At 43.4% G+C, this 23,896-nt stretch overlaps 1 protein-coding gene across 1 annotated transcript in view; it reads right to left on the bottom strand.

The window, feature by feature from the left end:
- Positions 1-23,896, bottom strand: part of Adamtsl1 (ADAMTS like 1) — a 348,621-nt gene that overhangs the window by 45,517 nt on the left and 279,208 nt on the right. The window contains exons 21-23 of the mRNA XM_038334446.1: positions 15,146-15,274; positions 3,982-4,161; positions 475-609 (exon numbers count right to left, since the gene is read on the bottom strand). Of these exons, the coding sequence (XP_038190374.1) occupies positions 475-609; positions 3,982-4,161; positions 15,146-15,274 (444 nt within the window). The remainder of the gene's footprint in view (positions 1-474; positions 610-3,981; positions 4,162-15,145; positions 15,275-23,896) is intronic.

The following is a 23,896-nucleotide window of genomic DNA, read 5'->3' on the forward strand; positions in this document are numbered from 1 at the left end:
AGTCTGTCTGGGCTGGCTGTAGACTCTGTACGGGGAGAACTGGTCTAGACAAAATTGCTGGCTTCTAGGGTACTAACACTATAGCTTTGTCTTTAAAAGCTCATTCTCGCTGTTTCAGAGTAAAAGGTTAGAGGGCTCATGGTGGGGAGGAGACACAGAAGGGGTTCTTCTCTGCTACCCCCTTCTCAGAGTTCAGTGAGTCCCCCCCTGAAGGAGAGGGTCTGGGCCGTGGCATCAGCCCAAGAGGGGCCATATTGGAATCCAGACAAACCGGAGTCCAGACTGAGAGCCGCACTCACCTCGTGTGGAAAGTCAGCCAAGTTTCCACTGGTGAGTCTGGATTCTGTAGGCAATTTAGTGATTTCCTGTTGGCCACCCCCCACTGCTGCCCCCTCCCACCTGCAGGCAGTCACCCATCCATAAATCCTGTCCAGCCCTGGATTTCTGCCCAATGTTGCAGAGGGTTGGACTCACCAAGGAGAGCCGAATTCCCAGGGTCCAGGACCAGCTGTGTTCCCACAGGAGACATCAGCACTGAAGGAAGGTTCGGTCCAGTGGCTAAGAGCAAGGCCCTGATGTCTTCCAACTGTGTGGGGACTTGTGGGGGATCTGGGAGAAGACAGATGGGGAATCGGGAGGTGAGAGCATGCGGGCTGTGTTAAAGGAGACAGAGAATAGGCAAGTACCCCCGTGTGTAAGATAGGCATGGTTGAGAATGACTTCATTTTTCCTAGAGAGAAGGTACACCTATGAAGGTGAGTCTGAATTTCAAAGTTAATATTTGATGCCTGGAATAACAAGGTCTGTAATAAGAACCAGGCCTGTGAAATTCAGAACTTCTCATTTTCTACTGCTTCCAAGCACACCCCCACTGGCTCTTTCTAACAATATAGATAAATTGAAACACGTTACAGAGACAATATTTTTTTAAAGGACAATTTTAGCATTTACTATATGCCAAGGTGTGAGATAAATAGTTTTCCACCAATTTTTTACTTACCTCATAAGATCCTTAGAAATGAGGCAATTTGTAACTGTCTCCACAGCTAGAATATTATCCAAGGACTTATTTTAAAGGATTTGTCTAAGTGTCTTTTTCAGTGTGAGGCAATCTAGTTGTGAACATTTGCTTTGGGGTGTAATTCTTATGCCCAAGCAGGACCCAGATAAGAAGGACAGGGAGACGCTATTGTGGGGTGTCATGCTTCTAAGGACTGAAGTCTTCAGTGGTAGGTTTGGATAGGCCCCTAATGTGCTTGGCATTGTGTTAGTATGCATTAGACATGCACACAAATGTTGATGGTGTCTACTTCAGGAGCAACCCTTTTATCTTTCTGCCTTTGATGAAGACAGTGGTGAAATTATTAAGAAACATAGGGCACTCAGCCATTTTCAGAGGGAAAACATGCTTACATTTAGGAACCCACAGTTTGAACTGTGCCTGTGCCATTGATTAACTTAGGCTAGTCCTTAGCCTGCTGGGCCTTAGCTGCCTCGTTATAAAGAGCTCTTCCAGTAAACAGTCATCGTCAGGGTCTTTATTCCTTTCCTCCTCATCCTCCTCCTTTATGGATTTATTAAAAGCAAAAAGGGAAGGCTAGTCTCATCTGAGAAACATTTTACTTTCTTTGGGACCAATGTCAGCCCCTGCTTATATTTCTGTAGCTTCCACAGCAATTCTTTGTGTGTGTGTGTGTGTGTGTGTGTGTGTGTGTGTGTGCCTGTTTTACCTTCCCAGGGGAAATCCAGACACCTCCTCATTTTCCCCTCAGACTCTACCAGTGTCCACTTAACTTGGGCTTAGAGGTAACACTCAACAAATATCTGTTGGCTGCCCACATGAATGACCGAAAAAATGAATGCCCATATCGTTCCACGTCGAACTTTTAGACTACAAGTTAAGCCACAGGACTTGATGTGAAACTTTAGTTTGATATACAAAATTTCCCCTTTAAAAACTAAACCGTACAGTGGGACCAGGAGCAATCCCTAATGAATGATCTGGCTTTTTGGAGCCCATTTTCTATTAGAAGAGAAACTTTGCTCAACCTAGACATGAGGGGGAGGGCCTTGGTCCTTTCTCAACATGGTGATATGACAGAATTCATTGACTCCCCATGAAAGGCCTTACCCTCTCTGAGGAACAGATGGGGAGGTTGGTGGGGTGAGGGGAAGTTGGGAAGAGTGGGAAGAGAGGGGGGAACTGGGATTAGCATGTAAAAAATAAAAATAAAAAATATATATAAACTAAGCTATATTGTCACTGATAAAAAAGGAAATATTTCCATGTTGACATTTGTTAATTGAACCAAGACTTCTTATAGAGATCTGAACAGTGATTGTTTTCTCTTGGGAGGTTTGAGTATGATGGGGAAGGTGCCACGCTCTTCAGCCACATTCACGGCCATACTCTATTTGGGATGCAGTAAGAACTGGCTCAGAGAAAATACTTCACTGCAGAGGTCACAGTAGCCTTCCCAGGCTTCCGTCTCTGTTAGCAGAGGCAGCAAGGAGGGCTACCAGGGAGGAAAACCCCACCAGTGAGTACTGTCACTCAGCACGACCCCAGAATAACAGCGCAGTCGATGGAACCCAGTGGAAAACAACTGACATCCTCCTTTTCTCTGAGCCAATGTTCTGCGGCTTCCTATGAAGTCTGGAGGTTTACGCAGCCACCAGCGAGATGAAACCACAGCTGGGGGCCCCTGAAATCTGAGTGGGCAGGGGCAAGGGTTCATCATCAGCTGTGGGTGTGAAAATTGAAGTGTAAAGTTTATTTCCCCCAGAAAAGGGCCACAGTGGATGCTGACGTGCACATGTGTGACACCTAATTATTATTTCTCATATTTTGCTTCCTGCTCTTAGAGTGACAGCTTTTTCTTGGTGAGAAAGTCAGCATATGGGCTCTAACTATTGCTCTGTTTGTAAAGGCTAAGGCTCCATGTAGAAGCTTCTTTTCTATCTCATTTATCCATTCCTGGACCAGTGGAAAGGAAGTAGAGGTGCGTGGGCAAAGTGGGTGGAGCTTGCAAGATGTCCAGGCTCTGTCCTGGGGAAACATTGTGGTGGATGGTGACCCAGAAATTGTTTGTTTTTTATTTATTATTTTCGAGACAGGGTTTCCTCTGTGTAACAGCTCTGACTGTCCTGGAACTTGCTATGTAGACCAGGCTGGCCTCCAACTCACAGAGATCCATCTGTCTCTGCCTCCTGAGTGCTGGGATTAGAGACATGGGCTACCACTGCCTGGCAGGACTGTTCCTATTTGTAAACATTTATTTTACACAAGGATCTGTGATAGACGTTTTAATAAGGAGTTCTTTATGCGTGGGACATGCATGTGAAGATTTTATACAGACTTAAAACTAATAGGAGATGGATGGAAAATTTGTACACATATAAATTCTATTTTTTTCCAATACAAGATTCCTTTGTGTTGGAACTTATTCTATAGACCCGGCTGTACTCAAACTCGTAGAGATCCACCTGCCTCTGCCTCTCAAGTACAAGGATTAAAGGTATTAAACCACCACCACCTGGCTACATACAAGGCATTTTTAATCCATGCTTTTAATTTGCTCTTCAAAGAAAAACCTAACATGGGCTTAAAAGTCATTTTCCTTGCCAGCTCCATATGATAAACCTCGTTCCCCAGCAATGTGGGCAATCCTCAATTGTCAGATTTCTCTTAGACCTCAGCATCTAAGGTTTAGCAAGGAGAGTAACTTGTTGAGTTATCTAATGCCAGAAAAATTAACCAACGAGGTGGAGCCAGGTTTCACACTCAGCTCTGGCAGGCCCCACATTCTGTGTTTTCTGTTCAAAGGGCTGATTATGGGAGGAGGGAATAAAGGGACATTGAGCCTATTTTATGTTCTTAATTCAGTAAGGGGGAGAAAGGAGGTAAAGGGTGAGTTGGCACTCCCCACAGTACACCTGAGACTGGTTTTAAGATTTTTTTTTTTTTTTTTTTTTTTTTACCTAGAATCAGGAGCTGTGTCCCCTCTGTCTGTTCTCCGTGAAGATTGGCTGCCCTGCAGGAATATAGGCCCTGGTCCGAGAAGGCCACATTTGTGAGCAGCAAAGAGCCCTCATGCAGATGGTGGGAGGAGCCCAATTTGCTTTTATTTTTGAACCAAGTGACTTCAGCTTCAGGCACACCTATGGAGACAAAAATACGCTTCTATCAGACAAATGGCAGGTGAATCCAGGACGTTGAGAGCCTCTGGCCACCCCACCCAGCTCTGCAGGAAGCATCTGCCTGGGCGTCTTCTACTGTCCTTCAGCCAAACCAAATATCACACCTTGGGTTTCTTCTTGTCTCTAGAGCTTTTTAAGACTTCTAAGAGATGAAGCAGGAAGGGGGAGGCCAGTTAGAGGAGGAGGGAACAGTAGCAGCTGGCAAATGACTCTTGCCAAGTGAAAAGAATATCCAACTTCTCTGGAGAAAACATCCTAAAATGGAAAAACTAAATGTATATACCTCATGAAAATGAAAATTCTACAACTGAGACCAACCGTGCTCAGTAAGAAAAGCCAGATATAGGCATATTACACTGTCTGATTTCATGTCTGTAAAAAACCTGGTGACATTATATACACATGTGAAGTCTCACCACTATGCCTGCTTAGCAAGACCCAAGCAGGGACCGCACCAATAGACACGATAGCGTGGAAAGGGGAATTTCATGGAGCCTCAACCCCAGACAAAGAACTACAGGTAGCCAAGGAATGCTGAGAGCAGGAGAAATAGTCTTCCCCAGGGAAGAGCCCCCAAACTGTTTTCCTATACTAAGTGGCTAGCCTAGAAGTCATATACATACAAGTAACATTGAATGGACTGAGAAGGCTATATTTTTATGTTTAAAAATATATATATACACATATGTATACATATATACATATGTACACACACACACACACACACATATAGTGACAAATAAAGAAATGGAGGCCATACGTTTGAGAGAGAGTGGCAGAGTGGTGGAAGATAGGGAAGATAAGTCGGGGAGGCATACGGGAAGGATTGGAGGGAAGAGAAGAAGGGAGAACTTATGTAACTATTTTAACTAAAGCAAAACAGGCAACCAAGTAGCATTTATCTAGGCTGTTTGTAGGCAGGGGAATGAGTGGTTCCTCTGAGGAGTGCATTGAATACAGGGGGTGGTGACAGAGAGAGAACCAAAAGCTGGGTCTTCGGCAATGTTAGTTCTTGACCTGGAAATGGCCGGCTGTGGGTGTTCACTTGGCTGATGCATCCACTTTTCTATATAGACAGTATGTTAAAAGTAAAGCCAAGATATAAAATATATGTTTGACTCAGACAAATAAATGAAAGCTGCTGGGTCCTTATTAGACTTGACACTACATAGAAACATGGTTATATATTTTTTAAGCTGCCATGGTTTCGATTTAAGAGAAAGGTTATGTGTATACATGCCCATCTATATATGGGTATATGCATGTCAGTGCAGGTGCCTATAGAAGGGGCAGGGCAGAGGCATCAGATCTGCTGGAGTAACAGGCAGTTGTGAGTTCCCTGATGTGGGTACTGAGAACCTAACTCATGTCCTCTGTGAGAGCAGTATACAGTCTTAACCGCTGAGCCATCTTTCCAGCTTCTAGCATTTGAATTTTGAGTGTGCTTACAAGTCCCATGTTTCCAGGGCATAGTTTTCTGGTTGGCACCACTGGAAGGTGGTAGATCTTCTAAGAAGTAGGGCCTAGTAGATGGTCTGTTGGGGGGTACCTTTGAGGAGTATCATGGAACCCCAGGCCCCTCTTTATTGATTTGCTTCCTGGCTCCAAAGTATTTTGTTTTATTCTTCTATACATCTATCCTGTGATCTATTATGTAACTACAGATTCAGCCTCAAAGCAACAAGCCAATTGACAATAGACTGAAGCTTCCAGAACCTCGAGTCAACAGACACTCTCTCCTTATGAGTTGGTATCTTGGGTGTGTTGTTATAATGTCAGGAAGGTGACCAAGACAATGGGCATCTTCTCAAAACAAGAGAACACAAAATGGTGATATCAGGAGCAGGGTAGGAAATGGACCAAAGGAGAGGACTTTGCTCTTCCATAGTCCATTCTTATATTTTTGTCTGCGAGAGTCAGGGAGATTGTGTACGGGATGTGTGCCTATCCTTGGAAGTCAGATTCTGTACTCTAGGTACAATCTGGGCTCCCTGGGAAGTGTCCTTGAAGTTGGCATTCAGGTAAGCAGTCTATAGTCTGTGACAAGAGTTCCCGGATGGCCTTCTGAAGAGGACAGGCTCCAAGGGAGCTGGGAGACTAAAGTGTGGAGTGCTGACTCCCAGGCTTCCAGGCAACAGAAACTTCATCTCTTATACCATCCAGCCTGCTGCCAAGTCCAGTTTGCTCATAGAACTCTGCAGCAAGCATGCAAGTAATGTTTAGAATGTCAAATACTGGAAAATGGGGTCAATGCCAAGAAAAGCCAAAGACCTAGACTCTTAGTCTAATGATTTCCCAGAGCAGGGTTGTATTTTGTCCTCGGGACAAGGCAGCGTTGTCCTGAATAGACAGTTTACGACTAGGGGTCCAATTTCTCCAAGGAGTTGTGTGCACTTACTATTTGCTATTTGTCTTCACATTGCTCAGGAAGAGTAGGGTTAATAGGAGGAGATGCAGACTTGGATTCTGAAGCCTTGTCATCCCAGGGAGAGACATACTCTGATTCAGCTCAAATGATACAGGCTTTGGGCACACCAGAAAGAGGCAGACAGCATCTCTAGACACACCTTGAGAACAGATACAGGTGAGAGGCAGAAGAGCCGAGTTTTCATTGTAGCGCCACTAGGGAGAGCAAGCGCATCGTCATGTTTGCCCGTGCCAGCCAGGTCTTTGAACCCTGAGCTCGAATTTTTACATTAAAAAAAATTTATTGGAAAGTCTTTGAAAGTAGTTGAAGGAAAAAAATTCTAGTCATCTCTCTCTCAAAAACATAGAGAAAATGGGGTCTTATAAATCGTTTCTATGAGGGTTCTCCCCTCCTGCGTTGAATCGCTTCCCTGTAGCACTTGGGAGATTCAAAATTTCTTGTTTCCTGTATTAGTCATTGCCTTGTGACCCATGGAGTCAGGCTTCTCTGTGAGGGCAAGATTGGGTATACTATGGAAGGGATGATTTCTCTGGTGAGATCAGGGCTTCGTGGGAGCAATGGACTTGTTTAGGATACTGACAGGAGGACGTTCACCTTCAGTCCCTACATATTCCCAAAAAGAGGATGCTGTGGAAATCCTTCTCTGGTCTGTTAGTAGCAACCTTCTTTAGACTTACTCTCCAAGAGACCTCAACTGTGAGTTTGTCAGTGGATTACTGCTGCTGCCACAGTTTGGGGACTTCTCGTTTGGGACTAGGAACCTTAGGGCAGAGAATGACTCTATAAAGATGTCTGGAATGACAACCAGCCCTTCTATGACTAGTTTCGACAAGATGAACAAAGAATACAGAAGGGAGAAAAACAAGCAAGGTCCTAGAGAGATAGCAGCCCCCCACCTGCTTCTCTCTCATTAGCCATTTAGACATGCCAACAAATACCTTGGAAAGACAGCAGACACACTAGCCTAAACCCAATGTTTAGAATACCCTGACACTGGCGTGTAATGAGCCGTGCAAAAATAGTCCACTGGCATCACTAAAAATAATAGCAATTAAGCATTTACTATAAGCCAAACACTGCAGAGACGTAAACACTTATTTTTCATAATGATCTCAAAAGGGCAGGCACTGTTATCAATTCCATTACACAGAGGAGAAAAGAGGGTCTCAAAGAGATTAAGAAATCTGGGGCGATTGCTCTATGACTTAAATGCTTGCACAGTTTAAAAATTGGAGCTGGGATCCCTAACACCTGTATAAATGACAGGGTGGGTGTGGTAGCCTGCCTGTAATCCTAGAGTTTAGGAAGTGGAGATGGGATCTTCGGAGTAAGCAAGCTAGCTGCCTGCACTAGTCAAGTGTTCGGGCTCCAGGTTTAGGTTGAGACCCTACCTCAATATATATATTTATTGAATCAGCTTCTGACCTTCTAAGATATAGCCACACATGTGTACATGCATCTACACACAAGGACATACCATATAAACATACACATAAAAAAAGAACTCTTCCTATCATCACGTTAGTTTGGGTGCTTTATGACTCAGGAGCAGAATACCTGGTCACTGCAGCTTCCTGTCCCTGGGCCAGTCAGTAACCTACCAAGTTTTGAATCTCCAAGTGGAGACACCTTCAGTGTCAGGAACCCCTTCCTCAACAAGTACACATCACAGCCTGCTGTCGCACCAGATTGCCTCTCTGAGGACATTTGAAGTGCCTTGTTATGATTTCTATACCGCTTGCCTTTTAACTATAATCATATAGTATTTTTTTTGATGGCCATTGCAGCACCAGAACCGTTGTGAGGAGGGGCCTTCTAGAAGCTGCGTGAGTTATCTGTTGCTGGAAGGTTCAGCCATGTCGTGGAAACATTCTTCCCCTCCATCTGCTATGACCGAGAGACTCGGCTGAGAAATGGCAGAAAACACACTCAGCAACAGAGCTCAGCCCGGGGCTTTACTGCTGCTGATCAATCGCTGCGCAGGCTGCACACCGGATTCCTGGGTATTATTTGTGTCTGCAAAGGGGACGCAAACTAACCTGTGTCTGCTTTATCCCCTTGTGGCATTTCTTAACAGCAACACAGTGTTCTCCCTGTTGCTGGGAAGGATCAATAAATGGGTCTAGTCAGAATGGCTGGTAATGGGATCCGATTATAAGGATTAGTGCCTTTAATCTGCCCCGAGCTGCCAGGAAGCATGATGCTATAATATCCCTTTCTTCTTTAATATCCCAGACAGGATATTCTTGCTAACTGGACCATTTGTTATACTTGGAGGGCGGCTTTCACCATGGCAGCTTGTCAGCACCTTGAGGTGGGGCATCCAACGGTGTACTTTTACATGATCTGTTCTGGAAGTTTCTTGTGTGTGTGTGTGTGTGTGTGTGTGTGTGTGTGTGTGTGTGTGTGTGTAGGGGATTGGCTTGGTGCAGAAAGGTGAATGGATACAGTAATTCAAATGTCAGCTTTGGCGTCTAGTCTAAGGAGCCACAGTGGTCCAGACAAGAGGCTTTCAACTTCCTTTTTGTATTCCTCTTCATGAGCAGTGGCAGGCACTAGTAGTCATTCCCCAAACCTTTTTATTCTTTTTCACATGTGGAATATTCTCAGTGAGGGTATTTCTCAGTATCTTTCATAGTTGTAAGTGGCCATGGACTAAGGCTCCTTGATTGTGGCCCTCAGGAGCTTTCCCAGCTAGCTCTTGTTCTGTTCACAGGATAGAGAGCCTCCCAGGGAGGCCTCAGGATTTCAACAGAATGAAGGCTCCAGCACCCCATGACCCTGAGTGATATAGTGAGGGCAGAGGCCTTCCAGCTGAACACTGAATTCTTAAGAGAGTCCTGATAATCTATTGCATCTGAACCATTATACACCGGGGGATAGTAGGATTTACTCTATGCTAGGATCCAGCCAACCCTAACTGCTACACTCCATTCATGTCCATACCACCAATCCTGCAGAAGCATCCCTTGCTCTTAGATTAGGATCTATGAGCACTTGTGAGATCTAGCTCCTGTCTCCTCCTTACGTTCTAGCCTCATGCACTTTCTTTATCTCTGCCACTGCCAACTGTATCTCACAGCCCGGCCAGAGTTCACTTTATCAAATGTGGCGTGCTCTTTCTGCCCCAGGCCATTTGTGCAGTATTTCCTCCATTGCTCTTTCTTTCAGTTTTCCGAACTCTTACCACATAGAGAACGCTCCTAAGAATGGAAGAGTGGGCTGGATAACTTTTAAAGAAAAATCCCCATCATACTTACTGCTTAATGTTTTTTTATGCCGAAGGGCTGGGAAGAATGTGTGAGGCGCATTTTACAAGTTGAGAGCACATGTGTGAGAAAAATTCTCTAATGAGAAACTGCTAATGGCTCAAACATGCGAGGATGTCAAGCAGTCTAGGTAATGCATGAGATGTTCTTTAAATAGACTTTTATACATCCTTTCAACCAGGCTCAGGATAGACAAATGTTAATGAGGGGGTGGAAAGGGAAGAGGAGGGAACACAGTGGTAAAGGAACTGTGCTAAGGTGTCTATCACAGGTAAGAACTTTGAGCACATTCTCTTATTTTTCTCTATTTCCTGACATGTCAAAACCACCCCTGCTATTCTAGACTAAGGAAATCGTGACGATCCCTAAGTAGTGTGCTATATTATTATGTGTTTCCTAACCTCTCTTCTCCCCAGATGGGGAGCTTCATGTGTCTTACCATCTGTGTCTCCTTGGATTAGGAGCTCTCTGATCTTACCTTGATTAGATGCTCAGTAAGATACTGTCCATGAATGATACAAATGAACTCAAAAGACAGTCCTTCCTCCAGCAGCCTTTAGGGAGTCACTACCTTGCCTTTTAGAAGGGCTTGCATTATTGCCAGTCTAATGTATGCCAGTCCCTGTTACTATGGCTCAGTGAATTTTACCTAACCATCAGAAGCTCACTGAGCCCCCGATTAGAGACACAGTGGAGATGATGAAAAGTGGGAGAGGGACAGAGGAGCCATCAAAGCAGCAGATGAAAGCAGTTCCCAAGCCACGTCACATTTCTCGGTGTTTCCAGAACACTAGCTAGAGACGCAATGAGGTTCGGGTCCCTATCCAACCAGTTAATTATAGCAAATTTGGGATTTCCCTCAACTACTTTGAATACATATATAACTCAACAACAGGCTGAAATAATGACTGAGGCACAAAGAAAGATTTAAGTTTTGATCAGGATCAATATACATGGTTCTGTGGGTAAAAACAAAACAAAAATCTATAATGTTTCAGTGAGACCAGCTGGCTACTGAGCTCCAGGGATCGGTAGCCAAGTGCAGAGCGTAAGGGTTAGTGATTCCACCTCAACAACTAAGGAGGAGAGTGGTAAAGATGTCAGTGTTTAGATGGCTTACACACATCCATGTTCCTCCCTGCGACAAACCCCAACCCCAGTCCGACCGTAACCTCCTAGTTAGGCAAAGGTCATCAAGTGAACTTCTGTATGAGGTCCAGGGGACCCGTTCTTGGTTGCCACATACAGTGAACCAAAACATTGTTTTTGTGTCCTAGGTTTCCCCACGTTCTTCCTGACTTGGCACCTGGCTTTCGAGACATCTTTCTATGATGTCTAATTCAGGAGTCATCAACCTTCCTAATGCCTTGAATGTTTAATACAGTTCCCTGCATTGTGATAACTCCAACCATAAAATTATTTTTGCTGCTATTTCATAACTGTAATTTTGCTACTGCTATGGATTATAATGTAAATAGCTGATCTGCAGATGATCTTGGGCAACCCTTGGGAAAAGGTTGTTTGACCCCCAAATGGACTGTAACCCACTGGTTGAAAACCACTGGTCTAATTCTTTGTTTTGTTGTCTCTTCCCCTGCTGGTCTTCCTTCTTACCAACTCCAGTGCTAGGCAGAGGCTCTGTCCTCTCTCTGAGGCTGATGCTCAAGTGATCAGGTGATGAGTGCCTGTCTACAGAAACACCAGCCCGAATGCTGGTGTGGAAGGGGTCCCTGCCAAGACTTCTCCCCCATCTTGTAGCACAGACACAAGAGGTCTTGGGTTTAGGATTCCAAGTTGATTTCTATGTACAATGCAACCAAGGTATATGCATTTTTAATAACAGGGTCTTACCAAATAGTTCCAGTGGGCAAGCAGGGAGAAAGGCAAGAGTCTCTCTAGTTTGGGGGCCTCTGGAGTGTCCCTGATCAACTCAGAATGAGAAGTCATTAACCTGACCCTGGGGTTTTTGTTTAGGAACTCTGGACTTTTCGACACAGCATCATCCAGAATGCTCCCCTATAACTAACTCTCTCCCTCTCAACTTACAGTTCTAAATTGGCTTACACAGCAGTAAGTTTCCATATTGCTTTTCCATACAATCTCATGTTCGTTCAATCCTTCCCTCTCCCTCTGTCTCCACAATCCCTGCTTAAGCTCTCTACCCCTCCCTCGCTTTACATCGTCTATGCTCTGTTATTCCATCTACTTTAAGATATTGCTCACTCCAAAGCCCCCTCCCTAATGTCTTTACTTCTTACAGGTACTCCAGGTACCAGATCTAAAGACCCATACATGAGAGAGAACATACGGTGTTTATCTATTTGAGTATGGGTTATCTTGCTTCATATAACCTTTCTAGCTCCATTGATTTGCTTGAAAATTTCCTACTTTCCTTTTTCTTTTCAGCTGCATAAAATTCTATTGTGCCTATGCGCCATATTTTTGTTATCCATTGGCTCATGTGTATCCAACCTTGTTTCATTTTCTCGCTATTCTGAAGAAAGCGGCAATGAAATGCTTGAGCAAATATCTCTGTAGTAAGACATTGAGTTCTTTGGGAATATGCCCCCGACTGGTTTAGCTAGGTCAAGTAGTAGTAGATCTACTTCTAGTACCTTTTGAGGAAACTCCATACTGATTTTTACAGTGACTATACAAATTTAAGATCCAAAAACCAATGATCAACGGTTCTTCTTTCCCCACGCGGTCGCTAGCGTTTGTCATCATTACTTTCTTGATGACAGCCGTTCTGACTGGAAGAAGTCGAAATCCCAAAGTAGTTTTAATTTGATGGTTAATGATGTAGGACACCTCCAAGGTGTTTATTAGACATCTGTGTTTGTTTTGAGAGCTCTGTTCAGAACTAGGATCCACTTTTTGACTGAGTTTGTTTCCTTACCGTTTCATTTTATGTGCTCTTTGAATAATCTGGTTATTAACTCTCTAAGGGAGACAGAGCTGGCCAGGATTTTCTCCCATTCGGTGGGCTGCCTCTTCACTTGACTGAAGGTCTGCTTTGCTGTCCCAAAGTTTTTTAGTGTCATGAGATCCATTTCTCAGTTGTTGGTCTTAGCTCCTCTTTGGTGGTACTGGAAAATCCTTCTGTGCTGAAGCGTACCCCCCATTTTCTCCTCTATCAGTTTCAGGGGATCAGGTCTTACATTGAGGTCCTTGATCTATTTGGAGTTGAGGTTTGTGCAGTGGGTTAGGAAAGGATCTAGTTTCATTCTTCTCTATGTTGCTAGCCTGTTTTCCTGGCACCACTTGTAGAAGACACTGTCTTTTCTCCACTGTGTACTTTTGAGCCTTGTCAATAACCAAATGTCTGTAGGAGTGTGGGCTTACACCTGGGCCCTCACTTATATTCCATCAGTAAGTTCGTCTCTTTTTGTCTTTAGTACTACGGCTCTGCAGTGTTACTTGAAATCAGGCATTTCTTACCTGTTTCTTTTTTGTTACCATATTTCTTTAATATTCTTTATTGTTCAGTAGTTGAATTTTTTAAACTATCCTTGGTCTTTATGCTTTTAAATAGATTTTAAGATTTCTTTTTGATTATTTCTGTGAAGAGTGGTCCTGGAATTCTGGTTGGGATTGCATTGAATTTGTATATTGCTTTTGGCAGGATGGCTGTTTTCACATCAATTCTTCCAATATGAGCATAGGCAATCCTTTGCTTTCCTGGTGTCTTTCACAATCCCTCCCTCCCTACCTCCTTCCTCTTTTTCTTCCTTCCTTCCTCCCTTCCTTTCTCCTTCCCTTCCTCCCTCACTTCTTCCCTCCCTCTCTTTTCCTTCCCTTCCTCCCTCCCTCTCACTTCCTTCTTCCCTTCCTTTCTCCTTCCCTTCCTCCCTCACTTCCTCCCTCCCTCTCTTTTCCTTTTCTTTCTCCCTCTCTCCCTTCTTCCTTTCCTTTCTTTCTCCCTCCCTTTCTCCCTTCCTCCTTCCCTTTTCCCTTCTTTCCTTCCTTCCTTCCTTCTCCCTCCCCTTTTTCCTTCCTCCTCCCTCCCTCCCTCCCTCCTATCCTTCCTTCTCTTCCCTTCCCTATCCTTCCTTCCTTCCTCCCTCCCTCTCTCCCTTCCTTCCTCCCTCTCTCCCTTCCTTCCTTTCTCCCTTCTTTTCTTCCTTCCTCCTCCCTCCCTTCCTTCCTCCCTCCCTTCCTTCCTCCTTCTTTTCCTCCCTCCCTCCCTCCCTTACTTCATTGCTTCCTTCTTCCTTTTCTTTGTGTGTATGTTATATGAGCACATGTGTGAGGGTGTACATACCTAGTGCATGCATGCAAAGGCCAGAGGAGAGCATAGAGCATCTTCTATTGCTCTCCACTTCAGTTTTTGAGACCCTGTGACACAGTGAACCTGAAGCTTCCCATTTTGGATAGGTGTTCTGGGATCCACATGTCTCCATCCCTCGATTCTGGGGCATGTACAGTCATGCCTGGCTTTTACATGGTGCTGAGGATTCAAATTCATGCCCTCTTGTTTGCATAGCAAGTGTTCTAACCCAGTGAACCATTTTCCCAACTCAGAAGCAGCATGGCTTTCTATTTTCCTTTATCTGGGCTTCCTGGTTAGTCTTCCAAGGTCACCCATGCATGGTCCATCTGCCACCCACCTTATAAAGATTTAAGCCCTATACATTCAGATTTAAGCTTCTGTTATTCCTTGAACAATACCAGGCTTTTCAGCTTCCAGGAAAATTTCCATATGCTTTTTCTTTTTCTTCCTATAACACCCTTGCCCCAAGTCTTGCATGCCCACATTCTGTTCATATGGAAAATTAAGAATAGAAACCAAAATGAAACAAAGAAGCTCAGAGTTTGTCACACAGCTGCAATCCTAGCACTTGGAAGACTGTGGTAGAAAAGTCATGGATTTGAAGCACACAGTGAGTAAGGCAGCATCACTCTATAACAGGACTATCTTAACAAATAAAATAAACACCACCGCAATGGGCACATAAGCAAACCGATGTTGGGTAGCTAGATTATTCCATGCCAAATCACACTGTACTCCATAAATGTATACAACTATAATTTGTCTAATAAAAATGAAAACCCTAATGCCTCTTTTAGTCTACCGGGCTCAGGCAGAATGAACCTTCCCTCTCCAACTTTATGATGCACCCGCTCTTTCGGAATGAGGTTTGCATTTCAGAGGTCAGGAGAATTTGTGTTCAGCCTGTGTATTCCCCAGCCTCTCCCAAAGCTCCACCAGCATCAGAACATACCGATGTGCGGATGGATCACTCACCTGCCACTTGGCAGTTAATGGTCACATTCACACCTCGCACTGTCCTGATGGTGCCTCCGACATCCACCGTGACTGCAGGCTTCTCTGTGTTGAGCACAGTCATTCGGGATGTTTTCACGAGTGGTTTTCCTGGAGACAAGAAAGAAAGAGAGCTGTCACTAACAGTGTTGTGGGCTGGGGCACTGAAACACAGGGAGGCCAGCAGAGAACACATGTTCTTCTAGGGCACACCCCATACCACATGCTTTGCCTGGGGGAAGAAACCTGTTATCTGTTCACTCATGCACCTACCATAGACTTAACAGGAAACAAACAAACAAAAAAACCCAGGTTGAAGAGTTTGAAGAGACGAACATGGTATCCAAGTGCGGATAACATACACTTTCAATCAATATAAAATATAAAAGATATATTTTAAGGGCTTAATTTGTACTTTGAGACAGTTCTGCAACTCACACACAGTTGTAAGACGTATCACAGAGCAATCCCTTGTGTAACTTGTATCTGTGTAATTTGTATTCCCGTAATGCAGTCACGTTATTCAACTACAGCACACTTTCACGGTCACAAGGGTAGGCCACAGAACATCTGCCTCTCTCAGCATCCCTCATGCAGTCTATAAGCTCCCCTAGATTCTTCGGCCACCATTCCTATGGCTTTTGTTCCCTTGTTTTCAGCATCTGACATGTCGTGTAAATGGAATCACACAGTTGGGTCAACTTTCGTGTTTGACTTCCTGCCAGTTCCCTGAGCTCTCCAGAGATTCTTCTAGCTCTTATATCAAATTATGGTTCCATTTTTAAATGGTGTGGTACTTTTTATCACAAAGTAGTATTCTATGACACGGGGAAGCCACAGTTTGTGTTTTTCTGTTCAGCTGCTGTAGAATATCTGGGTGGTTTCCAGATTTTGATACAGCTGTTATAAACACTCCGGTGCAGGTAGCTGTGGGGGCATCTGTCTTCATTTCTCTGACATCAATGTGTAGAAATGCAGCCGAAATGTCATATGGTAGTCCCCCTCCCTCTCTCCTCAATACTTTTTATTTCTTTCATCCGATAGTTGCACAATAGCATCTTGGTGTGGTTTAAGTTGCATTTCCTTCATGGCTGATGCTGTGAGCTCTCTCTTGTGTGCTTATTTACCACATGCATATTGTGTGGTGAGATATTGATTCATGTCATTTCAGAATTTAGAAATTATTAGTTGGAAGTTTATTAAGTAGTAGCATTAAAACAGGAAAAAATATTAGAGCTGCAGGTTTGAACTTCTTTCCAACCACCGGGAGTCAGAACTAGCGAAGGAATTGTCTCCCAAGCATCGAGCTGGAGCAGCTTGCTCCTCATAGTCAGTGCCTGTTTACCAGGAGAAACAGGAGCAGAAGTCTTTTCAACTAATTCTTGCTTTTCCTCTTTTTCTTTATAAAGAAACAGATTACCATCAAAGCATCCCTTTGGGGGAATGTTTGAAAGGTGACTCTGAGAAAATGGCATCTTAACTGTCTTTGTGTGACTTAGTTTTATTGCATTATAGAAAGAAGCAAAATGGCCGGGCGGTGGTGGCGCACACCTTTAATCCCAGCACTTGTGAAGCAGAGGCAGATGGATCTCTGTGAGTTTGAGGCCAGCCTTGTCTACAGAGCTAGTTCCAGGACAGGGTTATTACACAGAGAAACCCTGTTTTGACCTACCCCCCAAAAGAGGAGCAGAATGTGCAGACTTCATCACGTATAGTAACATTGTACCGCCACACCTAGCCCCTCCCTTCCTGTTTGGTATATAGATCCCTTCTGGGTGCCTCACATCTTTCCTTGAATAGTATTTTACTACTGAATCTTAAGAGGTCTTTATAGTTCAGCTATGGTCCTTCATCAACAAGTGTTCTGTAAATTCTCACCAGTCAGTATCTTTCCTTTTCACCTTAGCAGGCCCTTCCACAGACCTAAGTGCTTTGATAACATACAATTTATCATTTTTATGGGTTATAATTTTTTTTATATCAAGTATAGGAACTACTTAAATAGATCTAAATTCTGAATGGATACTTTCCTATGATTTTTTCTTACAAGTTTTATGATTTAAGTTTTATATTCAGTTTATTGATAATTAATTTTTCTATTTTTGTACTATTTTATTGTCTTCAAACTTTACTTTTTATATCAGAAAACTAATTATTTTTTGATTTGGAACTTTGGAGTTCCTGATTGGTTTTAAAATAACTTAATACCATTTTTAAAAATTAAAATTTTGGGATTCCATTAAACATCAAGGTAAAAAATATGTTGGATGAAAACAGCTATTTAATGCCAGCCTATGGAATGGGAAAAGATCTTCACCAGTCCCACATCAGACAGAGGCAGATCTCAAAGATATATAAGAACTTCAGAAACTAGACATCAAAATACCAAACAATTCATTTAAAAATGGGGTACAGATATAAACAGAGGATTCTCAACAGAAGAATCTCAATGGCTGAGATATACTTGAAGAATTGTTCAATATCCTTAGCCATCAGGGAAATGTAAATCAAAATGACCCTGAGATACCAACTTACACCTGTTAGAATGGTTAAGATCAAAAACACTGAGGACAGCTTATGTTAGAAAGGATGTGGAGTAAGGGGAACACTCTTCTACTGCTGGTGGAAATCAAAATAGCAGTTTCTCAGAAAACTGGGAATCAATCTACTTTAAGACCCAGATATACCAATCTTGGGCATATACCCAAAGGATGCTCAATTATACCATAAGGGCACTTGCTTAACTATGTTCTAGTAGCATTATTCATAATAGGCAGAATCTGGAAACAACCTAAATGCCCCCCAGTCAAAGAATGGATAAAGAAAATGTGGTACATTTACACAATGGGGTATTAGTACTCAGCTGCTAAAAAATGACATCATGAAATCTGCAAGCAAATGGATGGAATTGGAAAAGAGTGAGGTAACACAGACCCAGAAGACAAATATGTTATGTACTCACTCATAAGTGGATATTAGGTATAAAGTAAAGGATAACCAGACTGCATTTCATAGCCTCAGAGAGGCTCGGTAATAAGGAGGGTCCAAAGAGGGATCATGGATTTTTCTGGGAAAGGGAAATAGAAGACATTTCCCGGGTAAACTGGGGACAGTGGGTAGGGAGGGTGGGATGTGTGTGGTGGGGGGTAATGGGAAGATGAGAGATCATGTTGGGTGGTTTGTGGGTGGGATGAAGGGAGATAATAATGAAAGAGACATCTTGATGGGGGAGGAGGCATTTCACTGTTAGGGAGAAACCTGGTGCCAGAAAAATTCCCAGCCCAGGAATCCACAAGGATGACCCCAGCTAAGACTCCTAGCAATACTGGAAAGGCTGACTGGACTGGACATCTCCTATAATCAAATTGGTGACTGCCCTGACTGTCATCATAGAGCCTTCATCCAGTCACTGATGGGAGCAGATGCAGAGATTCACAGCTAAGCACTGGGCTATCTCTGGGAGTCCTGTTGAAGAGAGGGAGTCAGGGGGTCAAGGTCATGATGGGGGAACCCATAGAGATAGCTGACCTGAGCCCCTGGGAGCTCATGGACTCTGGACCAACAGCTAGGGAGTCTGCAATGGACCATTCTAGGCTTTCAACATGTGTGTGACAGCTGTGTAACTTGGTCTGTTTGTGGGACTCCTAGCAGTGGAATTAGGACCTGCCCTGGGCTCTTGAGCTGGCTTTGGGAACCTATTCTCAATGCTGGGTTTCCTTGCCCAGCCTTGATGCAGGGAAGGGAGCTTGGTCCTGTCTCAACTTGATGGGCCATACTTTGTTGATGCCCATGGGAGATCAGCCTCTTTCTGAATGGAGATGCGGAAGGAGTGGATGTTGTGGTGGTGGTGGGGGGAGGGGGCTGAATGGGAGATGAGGAAGGAAGGGAAACTGTGATCATGACATAAAACTTAATTAAGAAAACAAAAAGAACACAGACATTAAAAAATTCTAGTCAGTGTTAGCTATCTATGAATTAATTTTTGTATAAAGCATGACACTCAAATAAAGTTCCCTTGTTTGTAGCCTCTGGCTACCCAGTTGTTTGATACCCTGTATGGGTAGGCTATCTTTTCTACCTTGGATGGCTTCTGCATCATTGTCAAGATGAGTTGAGCATGTTTGTGCAGATCTGTTTCTGGGATCTGTCCATTGCATCTTTGCCCTGCCAATAGCATACCGCCTCAATTACTGTAACTATATAATCACAGTCTGGCAAGCGATGCTTCCTGCTTATTCTCCTTTGCTACTCTACTGCATCTTTTTAATAGACTTTTCAAACCAACGTGTCCATACTTAGAAAGCCTTGTTAACATTTTGATAGGAATTATATCAGTCATAAATATCAGTTATGGAAAAGCCAATCTCTCTGTTTTTGTCTTCTAGTCTATGGAAGACCATATGTCCATATATATTCCAGGTGGTTTAGAGATGTGTTGCAGAATTTTTATCTAGTTATTTCTTTCCAGGGATGGCTAATACTATGTTTTAAGTTTCATTGTTTATTTCTGGTATATGGAAATGTAGGTACATGTTGGTCCTAGGCCCTTTTTATAAGTTTTTAGCACATTTTTATGTAGACAATCATTCCCTCTGAAGAAAAGAACAAGCTTTACTTTTCCTTTGTCAATCTGTGTGGGGAACCAAGGAAGTCCTGGGTGAATATGCAAAGAATGAATGAAGTCCTGAGTGAATGCATGCTCTTTAACATGGCTATGGTCATGTCAAGGACCTCACTGTGTCAGACCCATGCAGACATGGCAAAGCTTCCCCTTATGATGAGGCTCAGAGGGAGAGCAAAGTCTTCCTTTGGTCTGACTTTTTAATATTGGCAATGTATGGAAAACCTAGCAACTACAGCTTCCTCCTCCCAGGTGACTGCAACCTGAGATTGCCCCCCTACAGAGACTTCCTAAGGAGAGACTAGCTTACCTTCCCCTGAGCTATACATAATAAAAATCAGCAAGGCTCTGCACAGTGAGCACAGCCTACCTGATCCTGGCTTTTCTGTGTATGTGTCTGTGTATCTGTCCTTTTTCATTCTCTCCCAGCCCCAGTCTCACTGGGTGCAGCATCTCTGTATGCCTCTTATTTGCTTTCTTACATTATACACTGGGTAGATCGTCTAGCACTGTACTTACTAAGGATAGTGTCTTCGTTAGGGTTTTATTGCTGTGAAGAGACACCATGACCACAAAAACTCTTATAAAAGAAGGAAGCCATTTAATTGGGGCCGGCTTATAGCTCCAGAGATTTAGCTCATTATTATCATGACAGGAAACATGACAGTATGCAGGTAGACATGGTACTTGAGAAGGAACTGAGAGTTCTACATCTTGATCCACAGGTAGAAGGAGACTGTATACCACACTGGATGTAGCTTGAGCATATGAAGCCTCAAAGCCTGCCTCTACAGTGATACACTTCCTCCAACAAGGCCATACCTCCAAACAGTGCCACTTGCTCTGGGGCAAACATTCAAACATGAGTCTATGAGGGGTAGCATTCCTGTTCAAACCACCACAGATAGTGAAAGCAAGTCTTTAAGTGATGAATGATTTTAAAAGTATCCCAGGTATTTTGTATTCTGTAATAGGACATCAGTATCCTATGTAACTCTTCTGTTTTAAGTATTTTGGATATTTCTTCTGTAACCATATAGACATGGAAGCAGAAAGATGTAGAATCCAGCTTTCTTGCTTGCTTATGTTTCCCATGTCAGGGGTTCCTCATTACTGATGGGCTTTCTGGATACCCATTGGTCTTCGCCATCACCCCAATGGAAACAGCCTCCCTAGCAGCTGTTAAGAGGTTGTAATGGTCTGATTGTCACGTGAGCAAGGGAATAATAAGAATTCTATGGGAAAGGTAGAGGTCCAGGTGCCCCAAAGGTTCTCATTTGCTTCCAGTAGGTATGAAACTCATTTTTCCACATCTACCTCCATGGATGTGTTGAAATAGGTACCTCATTTTATGCTGTCCATGATGGAAGATGAGGATAGGCTCCTTAACTGCCCTATGTTGGTATGTTGCACAGGTCACAGTGTTTCTGTGATATTTGGTCAGAGCTCAGCCATATTTTCTAAACATCAGTCTTGCTATCTCTTTCCTGTTACTTCTGCTAGAGAGAATAAGCTTTTAGGATATACAAATAAAATTTCTTTTTCACATACTCATTGGCGTTTCCTCGTAGCTACCTTCTGCAGCTCCAAGTTTGGATTTTAGGAAGCAAAAAGAAAGCCCGATAAATTCCCAATTGTGTGAGCTGAACTGTCCCTCAGTTACCAAGGTCTCTAGCCAGTCTGATCCCCCCTCAACTTTTCACTCTTGTGCTCGCACACACAATGGTCAGGGTTTTTAACTGCGCTTAGCAAGAGGAATCGGGAGCAGTGCAACCCCGTCTTCCCGGAAGTGGAGGTTCTCTGTAAGCTAGGCCTTAGCAGGCTTTTTATCATCTGGGGAGAAACATACATACGGCGCTGCAAGCACATGACCATAAAACACAATGCAAAGATTCATTTATTAAGCACCTTGGGGAAATAAGGGTCCACATGAGATCATTTCATAGACCTAAAGCTTAATCTTTTGTAAGTCAAATGGATTTAATTTTGTTTTAACCATTTAAAGGCAGGACATTCTAGACTGGCACTCACTCCTCTGGTCTTTTGTTAACTGGGAAAAAAACCCCACCTTGTTTCAGAAATGCTCATTTTTGACTCTGACACCTGCTTTTCATATTTTGCACACTCCTCCTCCTTCCTCAGGCACTGCCACTCAGTGTCATATGTGAAACTGTCCCTCTTTATTTTCCTCTCCTGTTTGACTTGCCTGCCCTCTGGGCAGAAGTAATTAAACTCACTGGAATTGTATTTAGAAGTGGAAACTTGGTGCAGGTGAGCATGCGTGCAGGCTTCCTATGTATGCTGTGACTGGGCAGGGCTGGTCCCACCTACCTTCCATTTGAGATCATGTATGACCCGGTGTGAAGAGGAATGAAGAAGTACTATAATGATATGCTGACATAAAAATGCAGGCAAACGTGGATTAATATTAATATTAATAAATATCAACTCTAATTCCAAATCCAGCCCAACTCTAATAAACATCTCTGTAGCTATCACTAAGTCCTATCCTCGGCTCAGGGCAACTGTATCTCCTCCGGGGTGGGAGTGAGGTTCCTTGACACCTCTCCAATCTCACTCACTACAGTCTCTTCCTAAGAGTGGTTTCTCTGAGCCATCAATCAGATCATGTAGTTTGCCATGTACCATTTCTAACACTTCTTTGGTACAATCTAAGCAAAATATCTAGCATCTTTTTGCAACAAACGGTCTTCTATATGGTTATGACCAACTGTCTGCCTCTTCTGCCTCATGGAGACCAAGCTTCCCATAAGTCACCATGCTCCAGTTTACTGTCCTCTGCCCAGCAGCTCTGCCCTGTCAGGTCCCCGTCCTTGATGTCTTTTACCTACAGACATCTACATGGACATATCCTTCTGGTCATTTAGGTCTCTGCACATAACATCGCTTAGAGACACTGTTTCCAGCTACCCCATCTAAAGCATGCACCCTGTTACCCTTTGACAGGCATTATAAGTCTCATTTATCTTGGTTCTTATTTTCCATAAGGCCATCAGAAATTGTATTCTCCATATTCTCTGTCCCAACCATGCCTCACCATGAAATCTCCCTGCCAGCTACTTTTAGCACAAAGTAGGATATATATATATATATATATATATATATATATATATATATCCTTTGAGAGTCAGACAGGAAAAAGTATCTTTTGAACACCTGGGGAGGATCTGAGGTTCAGAAAAGGCTCCCAGACCCATGGAGCTGGCATGTCCTGGAGCTGAACTGGTCACCAGATCTTGGACCTAGAGTCCAGGGCTTGTTAGGGAGGGTCCCTAAACCCCAGTCTGCAGACTGGCTGCTGCAGAATCCCCAGGGCACTTGTTAAAAACATAATCTGTCCTGCGCCAATACAAGAGCTGCCTCGCCGTGTTATAAAAACCACTGTGCCAATGGGGAAATGAGACCCGGGACCAAAGCAGACCCACAATTACCAAGTTATTTTTCCTACAGGAATTTTAATAATAAAGGTGGTTTTTATAGCTGCAAGTGTATAGCTATAAAATTCAAATGTCACTGAATTAAATCCAGCCCGTAATTAATTATACCGAGGTTGTGCTGAAAAGTAATGGCCTTGTCCCCTATCAGTAGAGGTGCTGTTGTTAGCACAGACCACTACTTCTCTGCTCCCTTTGCCTTCATGAACCACTTTACACAGGGTGTAAAGTCACACAAGCACATATAATCGACAGAAGTTCACAATGAACAATATTTCTTAATTAATAACCCCACTCACATTTATTGCAAAAATGCTTATATGTATATTTTTGAAATTTCCAATTCTTCAAGGGCTTTAAAATTTTTCATTTTTATTTATTTATTTATTTTTATGAGACAAGGTCTTGCTATGTAGTCCTCCATGTGGCCTGACACTTGCTATGTAAACCAGGCTGGCCTCAAACTTACCGGGCTCCTTCTGCCTCTGCCTCCAGGAATGCTGGGATTATAGGTTTGCACCAGCACACTCAGCTTTCTATATATTTTTGAGTCCCATTTTTAACTTGTTTAATCTGAACCTGACATGCAGCAGGTGCCTTGTACAAAGGGCAGCCTGAGGTGTAGCTGTCAGTTGTCTGTTAGCATCCGTGGGCACA

Source organism: Arvicola amphibius, chromosome 6 (assembly GCF_903992535.2).
Source record: "Arvicola amphibius chromosome 6, mArvAmp1.2, whole genome shotgun sequence".
In the NCBI taxonomy this organism is placed as follows: Eukaryota; Metazoa; Chordata; class Mammalia; order Rodentia; family Cricetidae; genus Arvicola; species Arvicola amphibius.